Below are 27,058 nucleotides of genomic sequence, written 5' to 3' on the forward strand. Positions count from 1 at the left end.
TATATAGTTGTCTAAACTTTTACAACGTATTCTATCTCCTTATTAAAAGGGTACTTTTAGTGGGGTGGATTATTATGGAACAAGTGTTCATCATCAATTGATATAAACTACATTACTCAATTTTATGCCTGGCCGAGTTGCAAAAAGAAAAAAAAAAAAAAACTAAAGAAAACTTTCTAAATCTTACCAATTCAAATTATTGTCTAACATGCACAAAGCAACTAGAATTCCATAGATATTTACGGAAAATTGATTTTTGCACTCCTTTTGTCTAAGTGCACTCCATTTTTTTGTTTTTATTCATGTAGAATTACAAAACTACCCTTCATACATTTTTCACACATGAAAATGGTAATCATGTTATAATTTCACAACACTGCAAAACAAAAAAAAAAAAGACGTGCATTTGGATAAAAGAGAAGTGTGAAAATCAATTCCCTTTCCACATATGTAGTGTAATTTTTATTGTTGATTGTCATTATGTTTGTATCTTCAAGGTAGGGTTGATCAGATTTCATATGTCCTTGTTAAATCATGATAATAAGACCATGCTTGTTTTCAACACAAAATCCATATCCTTTTAAGATTCGTTTCATTTGTACATAATAGGCACGCCAGATACGTAATGACAAAATTGCTTGATTGGATTGGTTTTTTTTTTATTTGTCAAAATGTGAATAGCTTCATCGATAGAAAACACAGGTGCACTGCCTAGAAATAGCATCTGTTCTTAATCAAAAAGCATTGAAAAGTTTCGAAAAACCGCCACTTATTAAAGATCATATATCTTACACCACAAAACATCATACAAAATAATCTTCAACGGATTGAGATTAATAGTGAGTTTTTTTTATTAATTTTTTATTTTATTATGTAATTACAGAACAAACTTTCATAAGAAGGAGAGCCCAAGAAGAAGGCTCAGCCGCTAGAAGCAGAAGAAATTCAAATTTTAGTGTTCCTAAATCTCTCGTAAAATTTCTTGCATAACACTAACGTCATGCTACAAAAGAGAAAAAAGTGAGACGGATGATGTGGCTAACTCCCCTAAAAGATAAGTTTATTCCATCCGTATATCCTATGGATATCATTATATTTATTTGAAAAAAATAATCCTCGACCTTTTATCCTTACGCAAATGGGGGAGCCTGTTGTCACTCAAAAGGATAGCACGGTGTAATGTTTTATTTCAACTGTTAAAGTGTTGTCCCCGAGTTCTATAGTTACCGTACTTGCATATATATGGATGAGCGGCATTTAACAAATTTGTGTAAAATACCAAGTCAACCATTCATGTGTGCCGACTACCCCACTTTCCATGTGTGTATATATATACAACTCACAAGAGTAGATTCTATAATGCCATTTCACTGTTGTTTTCGCAGCTATAATTAAATAATACGAATATGGTTTGTTATTCTAACTCATTAATGTGGTCTATTTTTTAGTCATTATTCCCCACCATATTGGATCGTAGGTTTAACTTCCGATATGTATATCATGTATAGTTGACCCATTAAATGAATGGATATATATAAAGTTTGTGTTCATGGGCGACCGTAAGATTTTTGTTCAGCGGATAAAAATTTTGTATTAATTAAAACAATTACATGAATAATAGCTAGCGGAAGCTTAGTTTGATTACATCAATTTTTAAAATATTTTGACAGAACAACTGCTGCTATAGAACAACTGCTGCTATGGATTGTAAGCCTCAAGGTATTCCTATTAAGGGGTAAGCGACACCTTTAGTTGGACACGAGTCTTCACTTCCACTTTTTACACCTGGTGTTTGAGTACGAAGGTTACATAATATGATATGTGAATGACGCACATTAGATCATCGATCTCCTACCTCCCTAACCATTACTTTACAATACAAGTAATCCACAATAATACGAATGCATAGAAGAGTACATGATGCCATTGCTTCCTTGTATAGCCATTGAGCTATGTGTGTTATAAGAGTCTCATCCTCGAGAAATCTCTCTTTCTTAACCATCGACTATGGTCCTCACATGATTCCATCCCCCCTTTTTTTTTTGTCTAGCACCAGTGTCTTAGGTGAATTTGTCTAAGTTATCTATTTTTAGTTGGATTCTTCTACAACCATAACAATATTTCGTTCATTTTATAGTACCATCAAACCTTGGTGGTAACCCACGCACTTAAGACCCAATAGGTAAACCTTAACATATTGAGCCTTGTAGGTTATTCATTAGAGCAGGACTACGGTCACCGCATGCAATTCGCAGTGACTGTCCACCGCACGTCCAAAAAAATACAGAAAAATATTCATAAATTTTAAAATAATGTTTTTATGGGACCCTGTAAAAAATTAACTTCAACGGATATCGGTAGATATATTTTTTGAATCTATAGGGATGAAACTGCAAAACTAAACAGTTTCGTTCCTACGAATTCCGAAAAACATACCTATCGATATCCGTTGGAGTTGATTTTTTACAGGGTCCCATAAAATATTATTTTAAAATTTATGAATATTTTTCTATATTTTTTTGGGACCCGGAGTGAGCCCCAAAAAACGTGCGGTGGATCGGTCACCGCATTCCCCATGCGGTGACCCTAGACTTTCTGTATTCATTATTATTGAACCCTGCATATAACCTATACACACTGAGCCCTGTGGGTAACACACCTCAAACACCACATTATTATTATTTTTTCCCATTATAAACGTAGCGGCACATCTTCGTGATTTCTCTAAGTCTGCAAACTACCCAATTCACCTAATTCATTTTTTAGATCTCGTACATTCCATCATCACAAGGTATAATTAATTGAAATAGCAAGTTACACTAAGCAATATGAACACAACACTTTGTTTGCTTCACCTCTGAGAAATAATCTCTCCAAAACTTTTGACCTATTTGTCATCCGTGTTTTTTTGTCTTTAGCGATTTTTTGTCAAATTTTTTACTGATTTTATATTTTTTGGATGTACATAGTGTACCTCTATTCAAAAAGTAAAAAAGTTTGTCAAAATGTTAAATTTTTTTACTAAAGACATAAAAATAAGCAAATCTATAAAAAAATTTTATCTCAAAAATAAATCTCAAAATTGCAAATCAAACACAATGTAAGTAATTGAACACACAAGGTATACTTGTACTTTATTACTCTTTGGATTCAAATTGTATTGTAGGAACTATTAGGCCTAAAGCATTAAAGTACTCTAGACCCCAAAGAAATTATCCGAGTTGTCCATCAATATGGATTGTAAGTCAGTTTGCCAAAAATTAGCTCAATCACATAAATATGAATGCTTGATCCAATCGTCCAACATTCTTTCAAAATTCGTTCATAATATTTGGATTTCAAATGAAAAACTGAAAAATCGAATCAAGTGCATACAATTATTCCATCGACCAAGTTAAATTTTATTTTATTTTTTTATGAAATTAATGAACAACTTGAATAATTTGTGTGGATTTCAAAGTAGATCCATCCGTGCATGCAGTTGGATCAAAATTTCTGCGGTCATTTTACCCATAGTTTTTTACTTGGTAAAATCGCACGTGTAAAATATAAATTTGTTGACTTGTTATATTTTGAATGTGAAAAGTTAAAGGGAGCCCAGCCCAGCCGCAAACCAGCCGCCTAGCCAGCGACTTTCCGTGTTGAAATTGTTGACTGTCTGACACTTGGAGTAGTAGAGTACAAAACATGAGAATATAGCCGAGCCGCCAAACACCCCTTTTCTTCTGTTCTGAATGAATATACTACCAAACACTCCTATTTCTTCACACCAAATACTACGGTTCTACCCTTCGTTTTCATCAGTCAGCGAAAACTAGTACATCATTTAGACCAACCTCCGCGTAACAAAAAGCTTAAAAAACCCAACCCAACCAAACCAATAGTATCAAGAGAGAGATACCAAACCGACCATCCAATACTGGATGGAGTAATATATTTTTTCCTTTTTTTTTTTTTTTACATTTTTTCCTTTTTTTTTTTTTTACAGAGTGTCTGTACCAGTTTATAAGCATTTCAACTAATCTATTTCCTTGTCTGATCAAAGATAAGCTATCCACGTCGAAATGAGGGAATTCACGGAATTATTTCATTGCGGCTTAACCCTAAGAATGAAACACTGATCAATTCTACGAGGAACAAACTTACCAACCAACTGGATTATTTGACTAATACTAGATGCCCATGTGGAGAGAAAGAGTCTAAAGAGAGAGAGGAGGAGGAGAGAGGGAGTCCGTCCCATTTTTCCTGCGAACGACACACAGTAATACTAGGGTTGTCCGGATTGAACTGGATTGCTATGAATCCAATTCTAATTCGCGAGTCACGGTTTTTAGAAAATACAATCTGTGTTGGACCAAAAGTCCTACGGTTCGGTTCCAATCTAATCGTAAGTCACGGTTCGGTTCTGGTTTTATCCACGGATTATATTCAATAATCACGAAATTGCAAATCCAACAAAAAAAAAAATTTTGCCCCCAAAAAAGCAAGTATTATAATCTGCCATTACATCCAACAAGGTAGCAAACAGGTAGCAATTAAATGAAGTAAAGTACACAAATATTATCTAAAATTCCAGATTACTTACAATACAACATACACGATTTTTTTTCCCCCTAGGAATGAAATACAGTTTACCGCGTGAGGTTATTATTTATTGTTACAATATAGTATCACATTAAGATAAAATTGCTGTAAAAATTATAACAATTGGTAAAACTTATAATTATTTACTAAATATTACTTATATAAATGTGTGTATTTTATTTTTATTTATTATTTTTAAATATTTTACGGTCCGGTTCGGTTAATCTACGGTTTCATAATGAAAATTCGTGAACTGAACCATATCTCACGGTTTTTTAATTTTCGAATCTGTGTCCGGACCATTAATTCATGGATCCAATCCAAAAGTCATGGATCGATTCGGTCCTGTCTGATTTCACGGTTCTTGATTTTTCTTGAACAGTTAAGCCACGTTTACAACCTCCCTTCTTCATCACCCGCTTCTACGTGTAATTTCCTGACGCCAGTTAAGCCACGTTTCCGGATTTGGTTCGTCCGTTCCATCACCTTTCGTGCCCCTATTTAATTCCAACTTTTTAATTTTCCGCTTGACCAAAAAAAATTCCAACCCACGTTACGGAACTCGTTTCGGACAAACCCTGAAATTCCCAAACTACACCTGCCTTAACTGACCGAAACGGCGAAACGTAACCAACAACCAGTAGGGCTGTCCATCGGGCGGATTTGGCCGGATTCGGGTCGGGTCGGACCCGACCCGACATTTTTCGGGTTGGTTAAACAGCAACCCGCAACCGACCGAACTTCTGGTCGGGTTCGGGCGGGTTTGTGGTCGGGCGGGTTTGGTCGGGTCCGGTCGGGTCGTCGGATTGGGCCATTTCAGTGGGCCTATTATTTTTGGGCCACATTCATTTTTCTGGGCTATTTTTTCCCATTTTCTTATATATTTTGGGCTCTAAATCTCCTAAATTTGTAAGTTTCATAGCAGGCCACAAGGCCCAATGCCCTTATTTGGGCTTTCACCAAAGCCATATAAAAAAAAATTCACTAATTACATTGGGCCGAATGGCTCAATACCCAATTTTCCAGCAATCAGCCAATCACCATTCATTCATCAGCCAAAAAGTTTTACACATTTCCAGTCAACTTCCACCAAGCCATATCAAAAAAAGTTCATTAATTGGAATTGGACATTTCCACTTTCCAGCAAGAGAACTCCCGTCAAAAAAAGTTCAAAAAAAATTAAACATTTCCAGTAAGAGATTTCCCTGTCTTCCCTGTTTTCAGTCCACTACTAGTCTACTACATTAGTACATTCCCAGCAAGGCAGCAAGAGATTTCTAGCAAGATTAAGTTGGAAAAAAAGAAAGAAGAAACCAAACACAACCACATAGCAAAAAAAAATCAAACCAAACACAGCACACAGCCACACACCAATGAGGCAATGACCAGCCTCTCTACTCTCTAGTCTCTCCTCCCTTGTTTTTTCAACAGCCATACAACAAGTCCTAATGTTTCCAGTTCACTACTGTCTACTAGGCAAGCAATTACAACTTTACAAGTCCAAATTACAACTCCAAAGTGATTAAAAAACTACAAGTCCATAATAATTAAAAGCAACCAAACACGCACGTCCATAATTAAATAAACTAGTCCAGTAGTTGAATGTCCAAAGTGCTCCCCAATCCCATGTAAACTGACCAAACCTGTTACATAGAAAGAAAAATCACACAATTAAATTGAAAATTTCGAAGATTACAAAATAACATAATGTTAAATGTTTTACCAAGGTCCAATGTCCAAACTCCAAAGGCCCATCACTCAATCCCTAGAAACTTGCGTTGCATCATCAATTGATTCAGTTTGTAAGAGTTCTGAAAAACAAAAACAAAAAACACTTAAAAGCCAATTGAATTAAACACTTAAAAACGAAATAGTAAGTAGACTAGATCAATTGAATTAAATTACCTCGTTCAAGATCTTCAACTTTATCCATAGATTGTCGAAGAGAGATTGGAACCGTGCTTAAAAGCCAATTTTGGGTGCATACAAGAGTCTCGACCATTGACGGTGAGAGTGAACTTCGAAATGGATCAAGTACGCGACCACCCGTACTAAAGGCTGATTCGGAAGCAACGGTAGACACGGGCATAGCTAATACATCACGCGCCATTTTTGACAAGATTGGATACTTGTTGGAATTGTTCTTCCACCATACCAAGATATCAAAATCTGGATTGTCCCTACGTTCGCACAAATCCACCAAGTACTTATCTACTTCCGAGGAACAAACACTAGAATACTCTTCCTCCAAGTAAGTGTCAAATTCGCTAGCTAAATTCAAGCGACGTTCACAATCCTCATTCTCCTCCATTACTCTCGGCATTGAACTTGAACTAGACACATTTTGTCTAACTTCACCCTCTTTTTCATAAAAATCATACAACTTGTTCAAAACATCCTTCACTTGTTTCTCCATTTTCTCACCCACCGCCTTTCCTTTGGATCTTGTATAGCAAAATTTCACCAACCTTAACTTATATCGGGGATCAAGTGCCACCGCCACATAAAGTAAGGGATTAAATTTCTCTACATCCCCCCAATACGTCTCAAATTTTCTCTTCATTTCAATTGCCATCTTAGACATAAAAGAATCTCGGCTGAGAATTGATTCATTTATACGGGTATCAACCTCAAACAACTCATGAAAGAACACATTGGATGTGACAAAAAGAGAAGCTGAAAATTTCTTGGTTGCATCATAGAAAAGTTTCAAGAATGTAACAAACAACCCACAATTCTTCCAATCAAGCTTGTTTGGGACAGTTGCTTGTCTTGGAGTTGGAACCCTATGGCTATGGCTCCCACTTTGGTCACCCTCACCCTCCAATGACAAATCCTCATCGCCTTCTTTTATGCCAAAGAATTTTATGAAATTACTGTCTTCCTCCCCCATTCTTTGGAATGCCTTCTCAAACTTGATGGCTACTTCTAACATTAAGTAAGTGGAATTCCATCGCGTACACACATCAAGACACACAGTTTGTTTCGATTTAATTTTCTCCTTCTCCACACACTTCTTGAAAGTCTCCATTCTTTGTGGAGAAGATCTCACATATCTCACAACATCACGAACACGCAAAATAGATTCACTCATATCTTTCAACCCCTCAACGACAATAAGATTCAAAATGTGTGCACAACATCGCATATGCATATATTCATGACCCGAGACAGTCCTTTTCCAATCCATTGTTTTTCTTTTCAAGTACTCAATAGCCGTGCCATTCGAACTAGCATTATCTACCGTCATTGTAAAAATACCATCAACATTCCACTCAAGCAATAATGACTCAATTTTCTTGCCTATTGTAGCTCCCTTATGATCTTCAATTTGACAAAAGTTTAAGATTCTCTTTTGCAACTTCCAATCATCATCAATGAAGTGTGCAGTCAAACACATATAGTTAAGGTTTTGAATTGATGTCCATGTATCAGTCGTGAGGCAAATCCTACGGCCCTTTAATAATTTTTTCAATTTTCCCTTCTCGTAGTCTTTAATTGCAACCACCTCTCTAGTAATTGTTTGGCGAGAAGGGACCGGTGTGAACTTCGGTTGCATGACCTTACAAAATTTTCTGAACCCAATCCCCTCAACAAACCTAAACGGTAGTTCATCAATAATCACCATTTCTGCAAGAGCTTTCTTACACTCTTTAAAAGAAAATACACTTGTCACAACATCAACACCGCCCCCCTCGTTGACTTTGAATGCAAGGTTTTGTTGTCCATGTTGGTCTTTAAGAGGATATAACGGGCAAACGGGGATGTGAGCTTTCAAATTACTAACGCCATGTTTTTTACTATCAGCCGCATATCGTTTCTTGCAATAGTTACACTCACCCCATGTATCATTGCCCTCTACTATTTTTTCGAAGTGATCCCAGGCAGGAGATCGATGTCGATCTTTTTTTGGCTTAGGGCCTTTGGGAATTTGTGGTGGAAACTTTCTTTTATTGGTTTTTCTCCTAACTTGATTTACTTTTTGTACCGTATCATCTTCAACATTGACAACATCGGCAAGGGTAGTCACAGCAGGATTAGGATTACCTTGAAGTTCAAGTTCTTCGATATCAACAACATCATCCTCAAGTTCCCCCCCAGGATGGAAATCAAAAACTGGCTCCATCACCTAAAACAAACAAAAGTGATGATCAGATGGTTTTATCAGTTAAATTTAAAAAAGGGAAACATAGCATTTGAAAAGCAAAATTCTATGTATATATAGTATTTGCAACTTTGCATGTCTAATCCAAAAAGTTCTACATGTGTGCTGTTGGTGATCGAGAAGCCAACCACACTACACTAAAACCTAATAGAAGAAAAGTACCACAAATGTACCAGACGGAACATCTAGCTAGGAACTAACTAGCAGACTAATACACAACAACAACAGCAACAACAACAGCAGCAGCAGCAGCAACAACAATAACAATAATAACAATAACAGTTGGCGATCGAGAAGTCAACCACACTGCACTAAAACCTAATACAAGAAAAGTAACACAAATGTACCAGACAGAACATCTAGCTAGGAACTAACTAGCAGATTGATACACAACAACAACAATAACAACAACAACAACAATAGCAGCAGCAGCCAGCAGCAACAACAACAACAACGGCACATCCGAAACTGCAAAATAACATCCCTATTCCAGCAATTGCAATATTTCCAACTTAATTGTAGCATTCCAATTCCTTGAACCATCAAATAAAAGTAGTACTATAATTAAAAATTGGAGCAGATTCTTATGCACTGTCACGTGCATAGCTTCACACATTGCGCTTTGTGCTTGACAATAATACTCTCCCCGCAAAGCATCGACGAACTACCAACAGCTATGACAGCAGCCAAGAAACCAATAGCACACCACACATGCAGCTATATAAAATTTAACTTTCAGCATTGCGCTTAAAGTTGATCCAAGCACACCGGGAAATTAAGCAGTTCAAATTTTTTGATCAGAGAGTCTGTCCGAGTGGTCGAAAATCTAAAGCCTCTCGTAGTTCTCTGTTCCTAGTGATAGTAGTTTGGTATCGCCTGCATTTCTCTCTACTGCTAAAATCTATACTATTTTGTAAAGGGAGGAGAGCAACGTTTCAGCTTGGACAGCAGTTGCCAGTTACGAAACTGGCTCACATTTTCGATTTTTAAAATTACCCACAGCTTTTCATTTGCACAAGAATCGCGTGAGTCCCGGGCGCTAGTATATACTAACACAAAACGAGAATAACAAGACAAAATGTAATAGGAAACTATAAACCCAAGAAACGAAAACACAAGCAGTTAAATTCTTTGATCAGAGAGTCTGAGAGAGAGACGTACCAAATTTACTGATTTAGGCGTCGATCGGCTGTGAACGAGAACAAGAGAGTGGACTGTGGAGATCGGAGAATCTGGAGATCTAGAAAAAACTTAACAGTTAAAAAATGAAATCATATAAAATCTTCAAAACTGTGGAGACTGCTCAGACCGGAGAGCAGGAGAGAGAGAGAGAGAGAGAGAGAGCGAGAGAGAGAGAGAGAGACTCAGAGACGTACCACGGTCCACGGTACCAGTTACAACGGTACCAGAGTGGCAGAGTGTCGATCGGCTGCAAGATCGGGTGGAGTGGACTGTGGAGAGCAGGAGAGGAGAGGACTGGCCGGAGAATCGGAGATCTGGTCGCCGGTCGGAGAGAGTGGGGTGGGGCTGGGTGGTGTGGGGTGGGGGTGGGGGTGGCCGGGTGGGGTGGGGCTGGGTGGCGTACTGGCGTGGGGTGGGGGTGGCCGGGTGGGGTGGGCCGTGGCCCGTGGGTGTCGGGCCTGTCGGCAGAGAGGGAGATCGAGACTGAGGTCTGAGGCAGTGAGAGTCGTGAGACCAGAAGGAGAACTGGAGAAGGCAGAACTCAGCCCTAAGTGAAGACTGAAATGAGAAAAGAAATCCCTAATTTTTTGCTTTTATAGTACTTTAATAATTCGGTCGGTCGGGTGACCCGAATTACGACCATTTAAAACCCGAACCCGACCGACAAAATTATCGGATTTGTTATTTGCAACCCGAACCCGACCGAATGTCTTGTTTTAACCCGTCCGATACTGAATTTTCGGGTCGGGTCGGGTCGGGTCATCGGTCGGGTGGGTTTTTTGGACAGCCCTAACAACCAGGGGTGAGAAGGGTCTTTTGAGGGAATATGTGTGACTGACGGAGATGTGGGGTCGAAGTTACGCTATTCGTGTCTAAAATGGAAACGTGGTCCCCTACAAGCTGACAGTCCACGAAGAAAACAAAAAACGAGATCAACGTCTCCGATTCGATCGACTCTTGGGGATAATACACGTGATTATTCCCTCTCGCTTTCCCAAACTCTGTCCTCTGACCAAAACAAAAGCCCAGACCCCTTCTTCGTTAACCCCGTGCCCGTCTAATTGACCAAAATATTCTAAAATTCTGCTTTAGATTTTAGATTTCGAATTTTAATAAAAATTAGAAAAACATGTATGTTGCAGAGGTTATGAGAATTTGCATTATAGAATCCTAAAATCTATCTAAATCTATCTTTGCAATTTTGAGAATTTAATTCTTTTTTTTAAGCTAAAATACATAAAAATTGAGAATATGTTATGTCGAATCTTCGACGAACAGACCAAACTGATTTAGGAAAGTTAGAATGTCAAAATCCGCTGAAAGATTCCTCGCAAACACGCACTTTATTCTTACTGTTTTTTTTTTAATGCTGGGGGGCATTATCGGGAAAGAAGTGAGAACGCGGTTTGGCCGGCTGGAGTCGTTTGGTTGAACCAACCTAACAACCACCGCTTTCCTTCCTTCCACACATCTTCTTCTTCTGCCTTTTCCTTACCAAATTGGAATTAGTTTCCCAACTAATAAAACACACCAAACCCTTTTCCCATGTAGTAATAAACCTACTAGTATAAATTATCCTCTCTCTCCTCTTTTTCCGGTTTCCAAAGCCATACTTCCATCTACTGTTCCCTTCTCTCTCTCTCTCTCTCTCTCTCTCTCTCTCTCTCTCATTCCTTCGGCCGTGCCACCTGTCTTTTTCCCGCCGGTGAATCCTTCCTTCGCCGGAGGAATCTCTGCGGCACAATTCTCGCCCGACTGCTCTCCGTCAACCAGTAGTGTTGGTTCGTGGCGCGTGGAGTTGGTGGCTCGGTTGGTGGAATCGGTCCGATCCTCGAGTTTGACTCGGTAGCCGGCGAGTCGCGAGAATGTGGTGAGCCTGAGGCCTTTCTTCGGATCTCTCATGGCCGAAATTGTGGCCTAGAGTTTCGTATTCGGCTTTTGTTATTTGTTTGTTCAGCGTAGTCGAAAGAAGACGGAGGCTCACAGAGAAAGGCTTCGGAATGAAATGGTGCGTGATTCAGTTGACCGTCGATGGATTTCTTGTTATTTTTTTTTCTTCTTCTCTCGGATCCTGAACAGTGATTTAAATTTCGTCGCTCATTCATGGATTTCCTTAATGCCTTTACACATCATCCCTACGATTTGGTATATCTTTTCATGGTGGTTTGATCCGTAGAGTTTCCCATATGCTTCTAGAAAGTTGTGAATGCCTTTATACGATTTTGGCATTTAGCAATTTTCTGCTAATTTTTTCGGTAGTGGTGCCTTTTTAAAAAATAATAATAATTTCACATCCATTGATAATATGATTAATTTTGAGTTGTGGATTTTTGCAGTATTTGTATCTTGATATGGTAGGAAGTAAAATTTCAGCCTTACCCTTTCTGTCAAAGAGAGAATAAATTGGCTGATACTCATGTTAAGGAACTAAAGTGGTCAACTGAAAAAGTGACAATATTTTGAGAAAATACAGATGATGGTTTCTTGCTATGGCATATTGCCCAATTTTTTGCGAGTTGCAATTCCTAGTTTGCCCTTTTCCCCAATGATTGTGGACTAGATGGTTTCTGTTATTGTTGTTGTTGTTGCAATTTCCAGTTTGGTTAGTAATTATTTGAACTATAATTTGTCTGCCGCTGCTGGCCTGCAAAAGTGTAATATCCATTGTTTGGGCTAAAATTTGAAAAATTTAGTAGTTTGCTGAGAATAATTAGGACCTTGCGTGGCTGGAATGGATTGTGATGCAGGAAAGTGGGGGTAGGGGGTGGGGGAGTTGCGGCGCTAGTCGCTACTTATAGCTAAAGGTACTCACATGAGTCCCTAGGCTTCTATCGTGTCTATGCATATGTATGTCTCGAGTGGTCATATGTTAAGTTGAGAAGGAAGAATGAACACCTTGGGACCTCTGATCTAAAACACTCTACCAACCTTGTGAAGACTGTGTTTTGAAATATAAGAAAATATTAATTTTTGTGTATTTTTTTTAACTATTTCATGAACGGTTGTGCTAATCACCACTCTCGATGGCCTGTGGATAATATACAGAAGTAAATAAATATGCTGATGATAATGATGCATAAGTAATTAAAGTGGTCAAGTGGAAAAGTCCCGTATTTTCTAAGGCACAGATGATGCCGATGGTTTCTTGCTATAGCAGAGCGTTCATTGCTCGGTAGGAGGGTAAGGGGGAGATGGAGTGCGCTAAACAATTACCAGAGGTGTCGTCCTCCTCTCAATTACCGCTCTCTATGTTGGAGTGAATCTTCACTCTTCAGTCTATGATGAATTTGGCTGTGAATTATATTTTGCGTTCAATGTGTTATTGAAAGAATACCCACACATCTATGCTAGCATTAAGATTGCAATGGCGAAAATTGGTTTCATCTCCAGTGCATAATTGCCTTACCAATGATATTTTCCCCTTTTCTTTGTACATCCAGAATGAAGTGTCTCGGGATTCGTCAGTGTTATTGACAATATAAACTATAAAGTGTGTAGAGAACGTTCACACAAAATAAAATGCATTTCTGAGATTAAGAAGTTTTTGTGACATGAACACATGATTGCATTGTCTTAATGTGTATAAAGCTTGTGATAAATATATATCTTCTTCTTTTCCTATACGGTTCATTTCATAACTCCTTGTGGTTCGTATAGTAGTGCACCTTTGACATCCATTGATTTGGAGTAATGTACTTCAGTATTCTCCTATTCATCCTTTGATCTGATGAGCTAAACCCACACATAATTGCCCACACGCATGCATGCACACACATATCATTAGGCACCTATTTTATATGAAAGTAGAGGTATATGTACTTATGAATGTATGTACAAATTGAAAACCCAAATTATACTCTAGGCTTTGCATTCCTGGCTCAATCAATGAAGAATAGCTATGGTTTCGGCTCAGTATTTCTTAAAATTTGTAACTCTAGCTCCAATTTGATAGTTTTGAAGAGATTTCATTGGTTTGGGCCGGAGGTAGGTGGGAAGCATCAGGGGGGGCGAGTAGATGGTGTCGATGCATGGTGAGGACAGATGGGCTGGCATAGGGAAAGGTGGGGAAGGAAGAAAATAAGTGGCTTTGTTTGGAGTTTTGAAGATTAGACATACGGGTCATCGTTTTGTGTTAAGAAAATGGTTCACTCCCAATACAGGCTAGTGAGGTGCACTTGTGGTTAGTTTTGATGGGGAAATGCTACGGTGCAACTGGTCCACAAACCATTCAAGATGTGTGTGGGGTGTCTCTGTGTGTGTTGGGGTTCGGGGTTTTGGTGAATCAAACTATCGTTACGATTCTAGCATCATGTTTCATGTGGTCATAAGAAAATAGGCTGCTTCACTTTGAACTCTATTGGAATTGTTAGCAAAAGCTGTATGTGTTGCATTAGGAATTCCTATTCTGACTCTGCTGAGTCTGCTCAAGAGAATTAGTTCTTTGAAAGCCTTCACATTCTTTCATGTTTGCTGCATCGTATTAGAATCTTTTTGCAAGGTCACTTTCTTGGCAGACCCTTGAATCACATTTTTGTTATGTGTTGTCCTTTATTTTATACATAGTTACAGTTCACTCAGAGAGAATCATGGGCGTCATCTTTAGATATGACAACAATTCCTATGGTGTGCTATTGGTATAACCGTATAATATGGTTTTAGTGAACGTGGGATATTAAATTCCACCATCTGTTGCTTTTACAACTAATTTAAACCGACCTTTTTGATGAATCTCAAACCTGCTTCGCTTACAATTATGTAACTATGCAACTCTTCTGAAATTCATTTTGAACTTAAATGTGGGTTTTGATTGAACACCCACTTGCAAATAGAGAAAACATTATTTGCTTTATGCCTAGGAGCCGCAAGTGCCAGCTCACAAATCCCGGGGTTGAAAGGGACTTTGAAGTGCCCAATCTCTTACAGTAGTGTTTCTTTTTCTATGTTGGTGCAGTTTATACATTATACAGTGATCCTAGGTAATATAAAAGATCCCTAATTACATGGTGAGTTTTAAATATATCTGGACGTTGCTCAATGCCATTTGTGACCGGTTTTATTACTGAAAAAAACGACAACTGAAGTGCAGTACTACAGCTGCTGCTAGAGAAAAAGATGAGAGTTATACATCTGATGAAAATGATCGCAAATGTGTAGGTTATCATTTGATTTTAGTATCGCCATTACCCTTTTTTTCAAAAGTAAATTGTGGAATGCCAGCAAGGTAATATTTAAAGGTAGTAGTGGAGCAATCTGAAGACTCTGCTGAGATTTTCTTTTGGAGTGAAACTGTTAGCTTTGTCGAATTCCTTTGATCGTTTCTTTATATCAGTGTTGATTTGATTTTATGTCTGTCACAGCTAATTTTCTGATGGAAGTTATATACGAACTGTTTTTTTCTCAGGTGGAAGGAAGGGTTTGTAGCTCCAGAGATGCTAAGTTAGAATTATTGAAGCGTAAAAGGCTTCAGCATATAAAGCCCGAACCTTTGACCGACAATATATGTGTCATTAACATGAATAGAAGCGGAGGAGATGCTTTAAGAGCTCCAGCATCATGTGGTGTGAGGTTACATGGTAATCTTGATACATTTTCTCGATCTGGCGGAGCTTCAAAGGGGAATGATGCCTTTTCAAAGCACAATGTTGCTAAGTTTGACGTAAATGATCTAGAATGGACTGAAAAAATTCCTGAGTGTCCTGTTTACAGTCCAAGTAAAGAGGAGTTTCAGGATCCTTTGGTTTATCTGCAAAAAATAGCTCCTGAAGCTTCAAGATATGGTAACATATCTTTTAATCTGACATGGATGATGCATATAACTGCTTTCTTTTAATCTAACATGGATGATGCATATAACTGCTTCGTGCTTCCTGCGATATTATTCACATTGTGTTTAGATGTTTGTTTAACAAAAATGAGACTGAGTCATGGTTTAGAGGTACCACTTAATTGATTAAACTCATAAGGGTGGCTCCTTAGCTGTGTTTTGTTACAGTTATTGGTTCGTGTTTTCGAAACACTTGGATAATGAGATTATGTAGAAGATGCGATTGCCTTTGACCAGAATCTCTTGAATATACTTCCTGTTTTCTTTAAGGGATTACAAAAATACCTGCAAAACCCTACATAGTCTGGAAAGTCTTTATTGTCCTCTCTTTTAGGGCTAGAGCATTTGGAGTTGAAACGAAAGTTTCAAGTTCCTTTGCCTCTTTAGGACACTGAGTAAGGTCTCAACTTCGTTTTTATACAAAATTTGATTGGGCTTAAAATTCAAAGGTTTGAAACTGGATTTCTGATTCCCTAATTGTGCACTGGAAGGCAACTTCATCATCATATAAAGGAGGAAGCTGGCACGCAAGGATATAATGATACTGCTGGATAATAGCACATATTTGCCCCTTAAGGATATTGAGTATGGTCAACTTCATCGTTATATGAAATTTGATTGGGCTTAAAATTCGAAGGTTAGAATCCAGATATTTGATTCGCTAATTGCACACTGGAAGGAAATTTTAGCAGAAAAGGAGAAAGCTGGCAAACAAAGATATATCGATACTGCTACATAATAGCTCATATAGGAACAGTATGCTCTTTGTTGTTAATATATTGATTTGAGGCCTAAAAACCTGACTCTGTTTTTGTTTGTTGTATGACATTTATTTTGCCGCTTTCTTTCTTCCCATTTTCACATGCATTTCCAATCAACGGATGTATAACTATGGTTTCTTGAATTCAGGAAGGGCATGTGCTGTCTATCTTCCTGTTGTTTTTCAAATTTTGTCGCATATTTTAAGGGTTCAGTACTTGCACGACATTTATTAGCTTGTTAAAGTCAGATGTTCTAGCTTAGTAGTATTGCTTGGAAATAATGCTAACGCAATTTAGGGGATTCGCATCAATTTATGACGGCATCACATTTCATCAATCCATATAATTCCTCCTCTTCATGAAGTTATTATTTCTACTGATGCTACTGCGTGCTGCTAATTTTCTGTTTTCGAGTTATTGTGCATGTACTCCCTTCTATTTCTCGAAATACAGGAGGGATGGCAAAAAGAAATTATGTAGCCAATCCCAAGTGATTGGGGCAGAAGACTTAGTTTTGTTTGACTTTGGAGTTGCTGTTAATGTATTACGACTTAATTTCGATGAATGAATTGAAAATGGACCAATGACCTTAGTTCACGTTGATCCGTGCTTCTAATTTTCAGGCATATGCAAGATTGTTTCCCCTTTGAGTGCTTCTGTTCCAGCTGGTATAGTGCTGATGAAGGAGAAAGTAGGTTTTAAGTTTACATCTCGAGTGCAACCCCTTCGTTTTGCTGAGTGGGATACAGATGACAAGGTCACCTTTTTCAAGAGTGGGAGGTGAGTTTTCATGCTTAATGGAGCTATAAACTTTTCAGTGTATCTCTTCAGTGTTTGAGTATAAATTTGGTTTTTCAGAAATTACACATTTCGTGATTTCGAAAAGATGGCGAACAAGGATTTTGCTCGTAGATACTGTAGTGCTGGATGTCTTCCTGCCATATACTTGGAGAAAGAATTTTGGCATGAAATAGCTTGTGGAAAGACTGAAAGCGTTGAATATGCTTGTGATGTTGATGGCAGCGCATTTTCGTCTTCTTCAGAAGACCAGCTTGGGAAAAGCAAATGGAATTTAAAGGTATTGGATCTTTTTCTGACTTTGCTGGAGCCTTGATGGACGATCTTCTTTTGAACGTATGAAAGTAGGCATATTAGAAAAACAAAGACGGAAATAAATGTACATTGAGCTTTTCTTTATATTGATAAATTTTCGTTCTTTATCAGCGAAGAGAATTTCCAACCAACTTATACAACTTTTTTTTTGTGGTGTATCCCTTTATCTTCCTTTTTGTATCTTCAAATTGCTCATTCCTGATTTCCAATGAAACACATCTAGAGTAGATATACTTCTTTCCTAGTGAGTTTCAATTGAGGCCCAGTCTATGTTTTCCTGATATCTTCCGTGGTATTCGTTATCGGATTACACGGTTCTAGATTTGCTATTTCTTATCCTATTGACATCAATATTGCATGCATGTGTCTTCGTTTATCCTCTTTTATTACCCCTATCTCCTCTTTGGGATATTAAATTTTGTGTAGGAGCAATCTTTTGCCAGCATTTTACTGTTATTTGCTCATGCTTGTACCTTTTTATTTGAATTATGTCATCCTATTGTGATGCATCTTAACTATTTTTATTGCAGAAACTTTCTCGGTTGCCCAAGTCTATATTACGTCTTCTAGAAACCACAATTCCGGTACAAAGACAATTCTCCCATCGTAATTTGAATTTCTTTTTTTAATTCTTGCTTGCTTCTGTTTCTAATCAGTGCAGGGTTCATTTTCAGGGAGTTACAGATCCAATGCTTTACATAGGAATGCTATTTAGTATGTTTGCTTGGCATGTGGAGGATCATTATTTATATAGGTATACATGCTTAAATAAACAGAATGTCTCTTAATACTTATATTTCTGCTCAGAGAGAACTTTATCAATAATCTGTTATTCTGCAGTATCAACTATCATCACTGTGGTGCGGCAAAAACTTGGTACGGTATTCCTGGTCATGCAGCATTGGAATTTGAAAAGGTGGTCAGGGAGCATGTTTATTCTCGCGATATACTATTGGCTGATGGAGAGGATGGTGCATTTGACGTGCTTTTGGGGAAAACGACTTTCTTTCCACCAAATATTTTGGTAGAACATGACGTCCCCGTCTACAAGGCTGTGCAAAAGCCTGGGGAATTTATAGTAACTTTCCCCCGAGCATATCATGCAGGATTTAGTCATGGTAATATTTTGGCATGCCCTTTTCTTCGTCCGTTTCCTACACTCCTTATTCTTTTCGGGCCTGTTTGTTTGACTGGATTAATAGTGGAGGGATACATAATCTCTCATGTAATCCTCTCCGACAAATTATGTGTGACCACTAATACCACATCCTCCAAGATATTACTGACCACAAAGTTTGTGGTCAGCATATCACGCTGCACTTTAACTAAATGTAGGATATGTGGTCCCCATGGATTTATACTCCAAGCCGGAGCAAAGGGCCCCTTCATTTTTACCAAATGAGCATTGTTTAACTTGTACACTTGTCTTAATTTTCAGGTTTTAATTGCGGTGAAGCAGTAAACTTTGCAATTGGTGATTGGTTCCCTCTGGGTTCGATTGCTAGTCGGCGTTATGCACTTCTTAATCGAATTCCTCTCCTTCCTCATGAAGAGCTCCTTTGCAAAGAAGCAATGCTGCTTCACACGGATTTGGAACTTGACAATCCGAATTATGCTTCTGCAGACTTAAGCTGTCACCATAGTATCAAGATTTCTTTTGTTAATTTGATGCGATTCCAGCACCGCGCTCGCTGGTGTTTAATGAAAAGTAGGGCATGCATTGGTGTTTCTCCAATTGCCCATGGAACTATTCTCTGCAGTTTGTGCAAGCGTGATTGTTATGTAGCATACCTTAATTGCAGCTGTTGCTTGCACCCCCTATGCCTTCGTCATGGTATGTTGCTCGTTATTTTGTTTTAGTCTAATTGAGTGGAATGTTTGTTGCGATTCTTATCGTAACTGATGATTGTACTGTGCAGAGATTAAGTCGCTTGACTTACCTTGTGGGGGGAATTTTACTCTGTTCTTGAGGCAAAATGTTTCTGACATGGAAGCTGCATCCAAGAGGTTTGAGCATGACGAAAGTATATTGTCTGAGGCTCAACAACAATGTAGAAGTGGCGATGACTTGTCTATTCTACTGAAAATGTTTCCAATAGCAGAAGAGGATGGATATACCCTTTATTGCCCTACAAACTTTGATCTCCGCCCAGAGATTGCTAAGTCAGATGATCAGATCCAACAACCAGAGTTTGGCTCTCACAGCCAGCATATGTCCTGCGCTGGTGCAGAAAAGTGCAAAGCTGAAGGATTGGATACTTGTCTTTCTCATGCTGCACAAACAATATGTCCAGCCAAGAAGCTTCTCATACCCAACAATGTAAGATTTAGCACCTTTTTTGCATCCCCCTGCCCCCTCTTTCCTTTGTCCCTCATGTTGTATGCTACATAACGCATAATGTCAGCAGTCTTTGCTTCATGGGTACTCTAAAAATCTAGAGTCTGCTGAAATATAATTTGTTGCTAACTTCATATTTCCAGCAGGTACAGAATCATGCCAGCTTAGGTTTTGAAGATCTTACAGCCACTAAGCATTTTAAAGACGCACATTCCGTTGTTTATGAGTCTTCAGAGTCGTGCATCAGCGATTCATGTTTGAGCACCCAACACGGTAATATTCAAGAGTCAGGGGTTAGGCCTGTTTTGAATCAGGACAGTGATGAGTCTGATTCAGAGATATTCAGAGTTAAACGTCGTTCTTCTGTGAAAGTGAGACAGAGAAATGTGATTGATGCCTTCTCAAATTTTGAACATCAGGTACAGTTCCTATCTCTATTCCATTTTGTAAATTGCTTGACTGTCTCAAATTTAACAGTTGATTCTGAACTGTTGAACCTGTACTGTATAGTGCATAATTTTCTTCACTTGAAGTTATTTTCACTTGCCCATGGTTGCTTTTCTTGTCATTTCTGGAATTGACTAGGCTGGTTCTAGGGTCCCCATTCCGTAAGTGATGTTCAGTTTAGTCTGTCCTTTTTAGGTTTGACCTTGGGCAAGTGTTTTCGTGAATAGTGGGCTAAGCTGGGGTTGGACTTAAACCTATAGAATTTCTGAAGTTGCAGTCCTGGGAATGGGGAAGGTAAGAATACCTAAATCCAATACCTAAATCCACCTTTAGAATTGAGAGGAGACTTAAATTGTAGATGAACCAACTGAATTGATTTCCTATGAAAAGCTTTAAAGCCGTACTCTTATTTGGATATCTTCTAATATCTGCTTTTATAGATAAGTTCTTATAGTTTGCAATCAAAGTTTTTTATTTTTTATTTTTTTATTACACTTGAGAATGCAACTAAGGTTCTTGTTCGGCTGTTGATCAAAATTGCCTTTTGGTGTTTTTATTAATTACTGGAATCTCTCTTCGATCTTCAAACTTCAGTATCTCCATGTAGTTTTAATATGTTCACAAGATGGCAAAATCGACCGTGTTAGACAATAGGAGATGATACCTATCACCTTTGTCACTCGATTGGAGTAGCTAATAGAGTACATTTACTGAAGCCATATGAGTTATTCTAGTGTTTAGTGCAGTGGAATCAATTAGTTGTCCCTCATTTGTAGCTAGGAAACTGGATGCCCCTTCCAAACTCGCTTCTGCAGTTGCAGCGGTGGAATTGTACAATTAAATTATGTGATTCTCTGTTTTTGTTGGCTATGTTTGGATCAGGGATTTGTCACGGGAAAGGCAAATCATATGGATTTCAATTGGTTAATAGATACATTAGTTTATAGATTAGTATACGTGGAAAAATTGGTTTCTTCACGGAATATATACTCAATTCTTCCCATTCTCTAGCCCAACTAAAAGGGAGAAAACTGAACCAAGCCTTGTATCCCAATTGAAAATTAGCTTTAATTTCATTCTCTTATGCCATATCTTGCCTTGCTTTGCCTTTTCTTTTTTCTCTACGAGTCCAAGATGCCAACACAATCCTAGAATTTGGTGTAAATGGGATTTTCTTGCAAAGAGAAAATATACCTGTGAGTTACTACGTTGCTGATATGGAAAAGTAAGTTGAGAAATCATTGTTCGAACAGGATTGGGATTTTGTGCCTCTTATATGGTTTTTCTTTTTTCTTTCTTTTCTGGTACATAAAATGGAAGTGCAGGTATGATCTCTCGTCACCTCCGACAGGGAGTATTGTCCCATCACACCACACCAATATTTGTAGGGGACCTCACCACACCTACTTCGGGACCGAAGCTCCCAGCACGAGTTGGTGGTGTTAGGAGTATGTTTAGCCCTAATAAGGGGCTATGGGGACTCAAACCCGGGCCTTGTCCAATCAAGTCTGAGTTTTCACCACTAAACCAATGAGGCTAAACCAACCCCTCATTGGTGCCTCTTATATAGCTTGAAGGATATGAGTATGACATGTTTTTTAGAGACTATTGGTTCATTGGTTGCTTGTTTTGCTATTTTCAGAGTTGAAAGTTCCTGATTAATTTATCTTGAGAAGTCAATAGTCGTATGTGTTAACTGTATTTCATGATAACTGGCCTTATTGGAAATGAAGAGAAATATAGTCTTGCGACACTAAGTTTGAATACCGTTCCCGACCATCAATCAACCATAGTTTAAGCAAAGAGCATGACTTAAAGAAGCAGCCTTTTGGCTTAATGCTAATGAAGAAAAGATTTGATTGATGTACACACTTGTGAAACAAACACCACTAAAAATTTAAAAGTGGAAGGAGGACATTGGTTTTCAACAGTTGACATAGGAGGTAGGCCTATGTCTGCTCCCATTTCAGTTAACTTGTATGGCTGTAGTATTGTTCGTATGTGCTCAAAGCCTTCAATGCTTGTAATTTGGTTTGAACTTTGAAGCATACTGGTTGTTTACGATGTTAAATACTGACGCATGTTTTAAACACTTAACGCCACACCAATCATCTCCTCACATTTTCTGTGCTATTAAAAGCTTGCTCTTGTGGCCTGAGTCGTGTTTATTTCCACAGGGACTTAAGCGACTAAAGAAACTCCAACCTGAGGAAAGGGCAATGAGAAGAGAGCCACACCCTGTAGAGATTGGGCCGAAGCGATTTAAAGTCAAAGGTCCGACAATTATTGGGCCTCACAGCAAGTTGCATTGAGTAGATCCCTGCTAACTTTGTTTCTCTAACAGGGTTCTAACGACAGGAAAAAAACTGAAGAATTGTTTCGGGTAGCAGCACAAAATTAACCTGAGTTTAGATGACAAAACTACATTCTTTCTGCAGGCCTCAAATTGGGGCTATTCGCAGGATGGTGATATTCTTGAGGTTCTCGGGCCGGGGAGTTTTTGTCTTGTGGCAGGAGAACCTTTTTCTGCAAACAGAAGGTAGATTTTTAGGTTAGTGGCTTTTGTTGTAAATTTATTTTAACAGTCAAAAGTAATTCTTGTTAGGAAAATGGGTATTCCCATGATCATGTTACTTAGTCTGCTGCTTCCTCTTATTAGGTTATTCTTTGTAGCAATGTGGCATAATTGTGCCTTGGACTACTTGAATAAAATTCACAGTAAATTCATCAATTGGAATTGTGGCATCCTTGAAATTTCTTATTTCCTTATTTGTTTCTGCGTGTTCCGTGAATGTATAAAATTCATCAAGTTGGAGGTGTTGGCTGTATAATGCAGATTCATGTAAGCATGTTTAGGTGATTATATATTTTGAGAGGAAATGAGTGGTTTTGAAGGTTTTTACTCAGATGAGAGAGAAAGGGCTAACGTTTAGAGTCTTGATCAAAAGTACTCAACTATGGATGGAAGGATGGTAAGAACTTGACTCGATAGCCTCTCATTGAGGTTTAACATATTCTTAAAACCACCGTACATTTGGAGAGACTTTAGTTTCAGTATCGACAAAGGAGCAGTGTAGGCCCTTACAAGATAGTGGTGTGGTGTGTCAAGATAATACTCTCTGGCAAGGATGCGGGGGGCTGGGGGACAGCAGCGTGCTTCTGGGCCCACTTTCAGGTTCACTCTGGTCTCGCTCCGAAGATCGGAATCGTTCACTTTGTAGAGCTCGTCGAGTAGAATTGTAAAAAAAAATCAGCTGAATTGGATATCATTAAGTGCCTGATCGGAGCCCATATAACTCTCGGTCCATGGGTTACAGTGGATTTGATCCAGTGTTTCGGATCCATTCTTTTCAAAATAAAAAAGTTCCGATCAGGCACTTAATGATATCCAATTAAGCTGATTTTTTTCATAGTTGTTTTACTCGACGAGTTTTACAAAGTGAACGATTTCGATCATCGGAGCAAGACCGGAGTGGGCCCAGCAGCACGCTGCTATCCCCTTGCCCCTTGCTTCCCTCTGGCAAAGGTGACAGGGTACCATACCTGCACTTCTATTTTTTGTGAAAATAAAGGAAGAAAATCCAACAAGATTAAAAATGCTGGCCCCACATTTTCCTTTAATGCATTTGTAACAACCACCACTTGTAGAAATGTAAAAGTTCCCCAATCAAAGGTGCAATATTATAATTGAATCCATGACATTCTGTACCTTAACCTTCATAATAGAAGCACCATAATTCAATCTGATTGGACTCTATTGTTTCATCAGGCTTGTGGGGTCTGCTCTCAAAGGTCTTAATTCAAGAAAGTAGAACTGTGGAATAGAAGAAAGTGAAACAAATTACTCAAAAACTGAAAAGAAAGTGAAACAAGTAAATAAGTATTATACACTAATGGAACAAGGAAAAGAGAAAAAGAGGACAGAAGAAAAATGTTAATGGGTTCTTGTCAAAATCTGCATATTACTTTCAATCACTAGTTTCAATAGATTTGTAGGGCACTTAGATGAGCTTTTCCTTGCTCAAAAGTCTTTTGGAAAGATTCAATATGTCTCAACCTTTTGAATTTTTTGGATGTTATATATCAGTCTTTGAACAGGATCCTATACTTGTAGCAACCAGAAAGATAGGAAAAAACTAAGAATATATGAGGGTATATATATGATTGGGAAAATCTTTGCTTTTGAAATGTGGTCAAGTTTCATGAGAATATTTTTGCATGTTGGGAAATAGACACTTTGCATCATTCCCAATCTGAGGTATTCGAGGTCTTACATATGATGGGGTATCTATTAAAGTATTCTTGTAATCATTCTTCATGATTTTCTATACCAAACAGAGGATTGTGAATGTGGTGAGTCAAAATAGTTTGAGCAAGTTCATCATGCTATATTGGCTCAAAGTTACTCCATCCGTCTCTTTTTTAAGTGTTCAGCTTCGTAATTCCAACTAATTAAGGTAACATCATCAGTACACCTTAAATATAATTTTTTATCTCTACTTTTTTTACTTACTCTCTATAGAGACATCATCAAAATAAAAAATGTATCAACTTTACCCACTAACTTTACAAAATAGACACTTATAACGGGACAACCCGAAATGAAATATTGAACTCTAAAAAAGGGACGGAGAAAGTATTATTTATTTATTTGATGTTAACTTTGCTATCAACTTTTTGGGTAAATCTACTATGTCATCCAAACTGATTGATCTACATCGAAAAATGAGATGGATTTAATCAAATGATTTGGATTTGAAAACCAAAATGCCACCAAGCTGATGCAACAACATTGCTAAAAAATGATTTCAACAAAGTTATTTACCAACAAGTGGACTTGCTCTTAGAGTATTCCAAAGAAGTCAATTGAGTAACAAACTGGAGTATGCTGTGAGTGGGCATGGGCGGAGCTAAGTGGGTTCACTTGACCCCACTGACTTCCATAATTGTCCATTATTTTAGTGAACTTTTACTATATTTTGCTAATTTGATGCCACAATTCTAATAAAATTGTCCCTAAGTACGAAGTAATTATCCAACCGAAACAAAAAATTTACCCTCTTTTTAACACTAGGATTTCACTAATCATCGGTCAATAAGTATGGATAATTTCAATTAAGAACACTCTTGTGCAAACTTCTACGCCTATCTAATGAATAGAAAGACGAGCTTTTTATGATCATATATATACAATGCTAAATCGATGCATATCTACAGTTAAAGAAGAAATTTGTAAATAATTCCTTTCGGACTCTGCTACGGAAACCGACCGAAGCCATCGACGGCATGCAGGGCCCACTCCAGGCCTCGCACAGTGGATCTGAATTGTTCAAAAATTTAAAAAAAAAATCCAAGTGGGCCCGCAAGAGTTCAGCTCCATCCAATGTGTATAGGTACTCGATCCAATCATCCCATTTTTCAAAAACTAGAATGAGCCCCGAAAAATGGATGATTGGATCGAGTACCTACACACATCGGATGGAGCTAAGCTCTTGCGGGTGTTATCAAATTCTCTGATTTCTATCCAATCGACGGGCAACTATTCGTGACTTTGCTGGAATGTGGGGTGTAAAAAGTGGAGTTTGGTTCCTTGTCGTTTTCAGGACTTCTTTGGAAACGAACAATGAAGTGGATGAAATATGAAAAAAGAATAATAAATGGATTTTATTAATCTCCAAAGTAGAAGTACAACCAATTGAGATAGTCGAGTGGACGATTACAAGTTATAACTACTCCTAGAAAAGAAAAGATAAAGGCCTGTTGGCGTTGTTTGTTGTTGTGAAAACTGTCACGATCTCAAGTATAAATAGGCTCTCGTATGTTTGAATTTGAATCTTCCCCCCAATTTAGGATGACGGTTTCCTTTCACGCCCTTGTAAATAACTTCCATAGAGAAATCATGCAAATAACTACCATGAAGAAGCACGAAAACACGTTGCATAACTGCTCCCCTAATCATAGGATAATTGGAAACACTCTCTTTTGCCACCTGTAATTTAATTGTCACAAAAAACGACCAATGGCAATCAATCGATGGAAGAAACAAACTTTGTATTTAATTAATTTGTTAAACCTTATTATGGCTTAATAATAATTAGATTAATTAATCCAACCATAAGTCCCATTAATTTACCCTCTCATTTATACCACGTGTCACTCAATCAACGGGAAATATAAAAATCATAGATATGGTGCAAACAATGCCCCTCTTATTTAGCTGAGTTAAAATATTTAACTCAAATAAATAATTCCCCAAACACGTGATTGGCACATGGGTCTCAAGCGTATAAATTCCCAGTTCACAGTTTTTCTACTTTACTCCACTTTGAAAGTTCTCTGAGCAAAACAATGGCGCCCAAACAAAAAGTTCCTTCTGGATCATCATCTTCATGAAGCAAAGCTAAGAAATAGAGCTCACCAAAACCAAAAGCTTCTACAGATAACTATCCACCACGGTATCCCCAATGCCTAAGAGAGGCAAACCAGGTGAATCAATACCTTATCTCAATAATTGATAATCCAACAAATTTTGTACTTGGACCCATCTATTACCCTACTGCGCCAGCGAAATTACCTACTTATTACCTAGTGAACTATGATGAGCCTTTACTCCTTTCACTCCTAGGCCTTCATAGAACTGGTTG

The 27,058-nt window shown here is 38.1% G+C and overlaps 1 protein-coding gene across 3 annotated transcripts; it reads left to right on the forward strand.

Moving 5' to 3' along the window:
* Positions 1–11,412: 11,412 nt before the first annotated feature.
* Positions 11,413–23,179, forward strand: LOC131333772 (lysine-specific demethylase JMJ13-like). 3 transcript variants are annotated; one of them, XR_009201902.1, is made up of 12 exons: positions 11,413–11,939; positions 15,333–15,708; positions 17,140–17,296; positions 17,375–17,594; positions 18,160–18,213; positions 18,304–18,383; positions 18,470–18,747; positions 19,068–19,463; positions 19,549–19,949; positions 20,111–20,386; positions 20,610–20,708; positions 22,592–22,649. XR_009201902.1 is itself a non-coding variant. In XM_058368503.1 (11 exons), exons 1-11 carry the CDS (start codon positions 11,937–11,939, stop codon positions 22,724–22,726), a joined length of 2,376 nt encoding a protein of 791 aa, XP_058224486.1. In that variant the 5' UTR covers positions 11,415–11,936; the 3' UTR covers positions 22,727–23,179. The 3 variants fall into 3 exon arrangements, 2 of the variants coding, with proteins under 2 accessions (XP_058224486.1, XP_058224487.1); XM_058368503.1 differs by lacking the exon at positions 20,610–20,708 and having other exon boundaries at positions 11,415–11,939; positions 22,592–23,179; XM_058368504.1 differs by lacking the exon at positions 20,610–20,708 and having other exon boundaries at positions 11,416–11,939; positions 20,114–20,386; positions 22,592–23,179.
* Positions 23,180–27,058: the final 3,879 nt, after the last annotated feature.

Source organism: Rhododendron vialii, chromosome 7a (genome assembly GCF_030253575.1).
Source record: "Rhododendron vialii isolate Sample 1 chromosome 7a, ASM3025357v1".
NCBI lineage: Eukaryota > Viridiplantae > Streptophyta > Magnoliopsida > Ericales > Ericaceae > Rhododendron > Rhododendron vialii.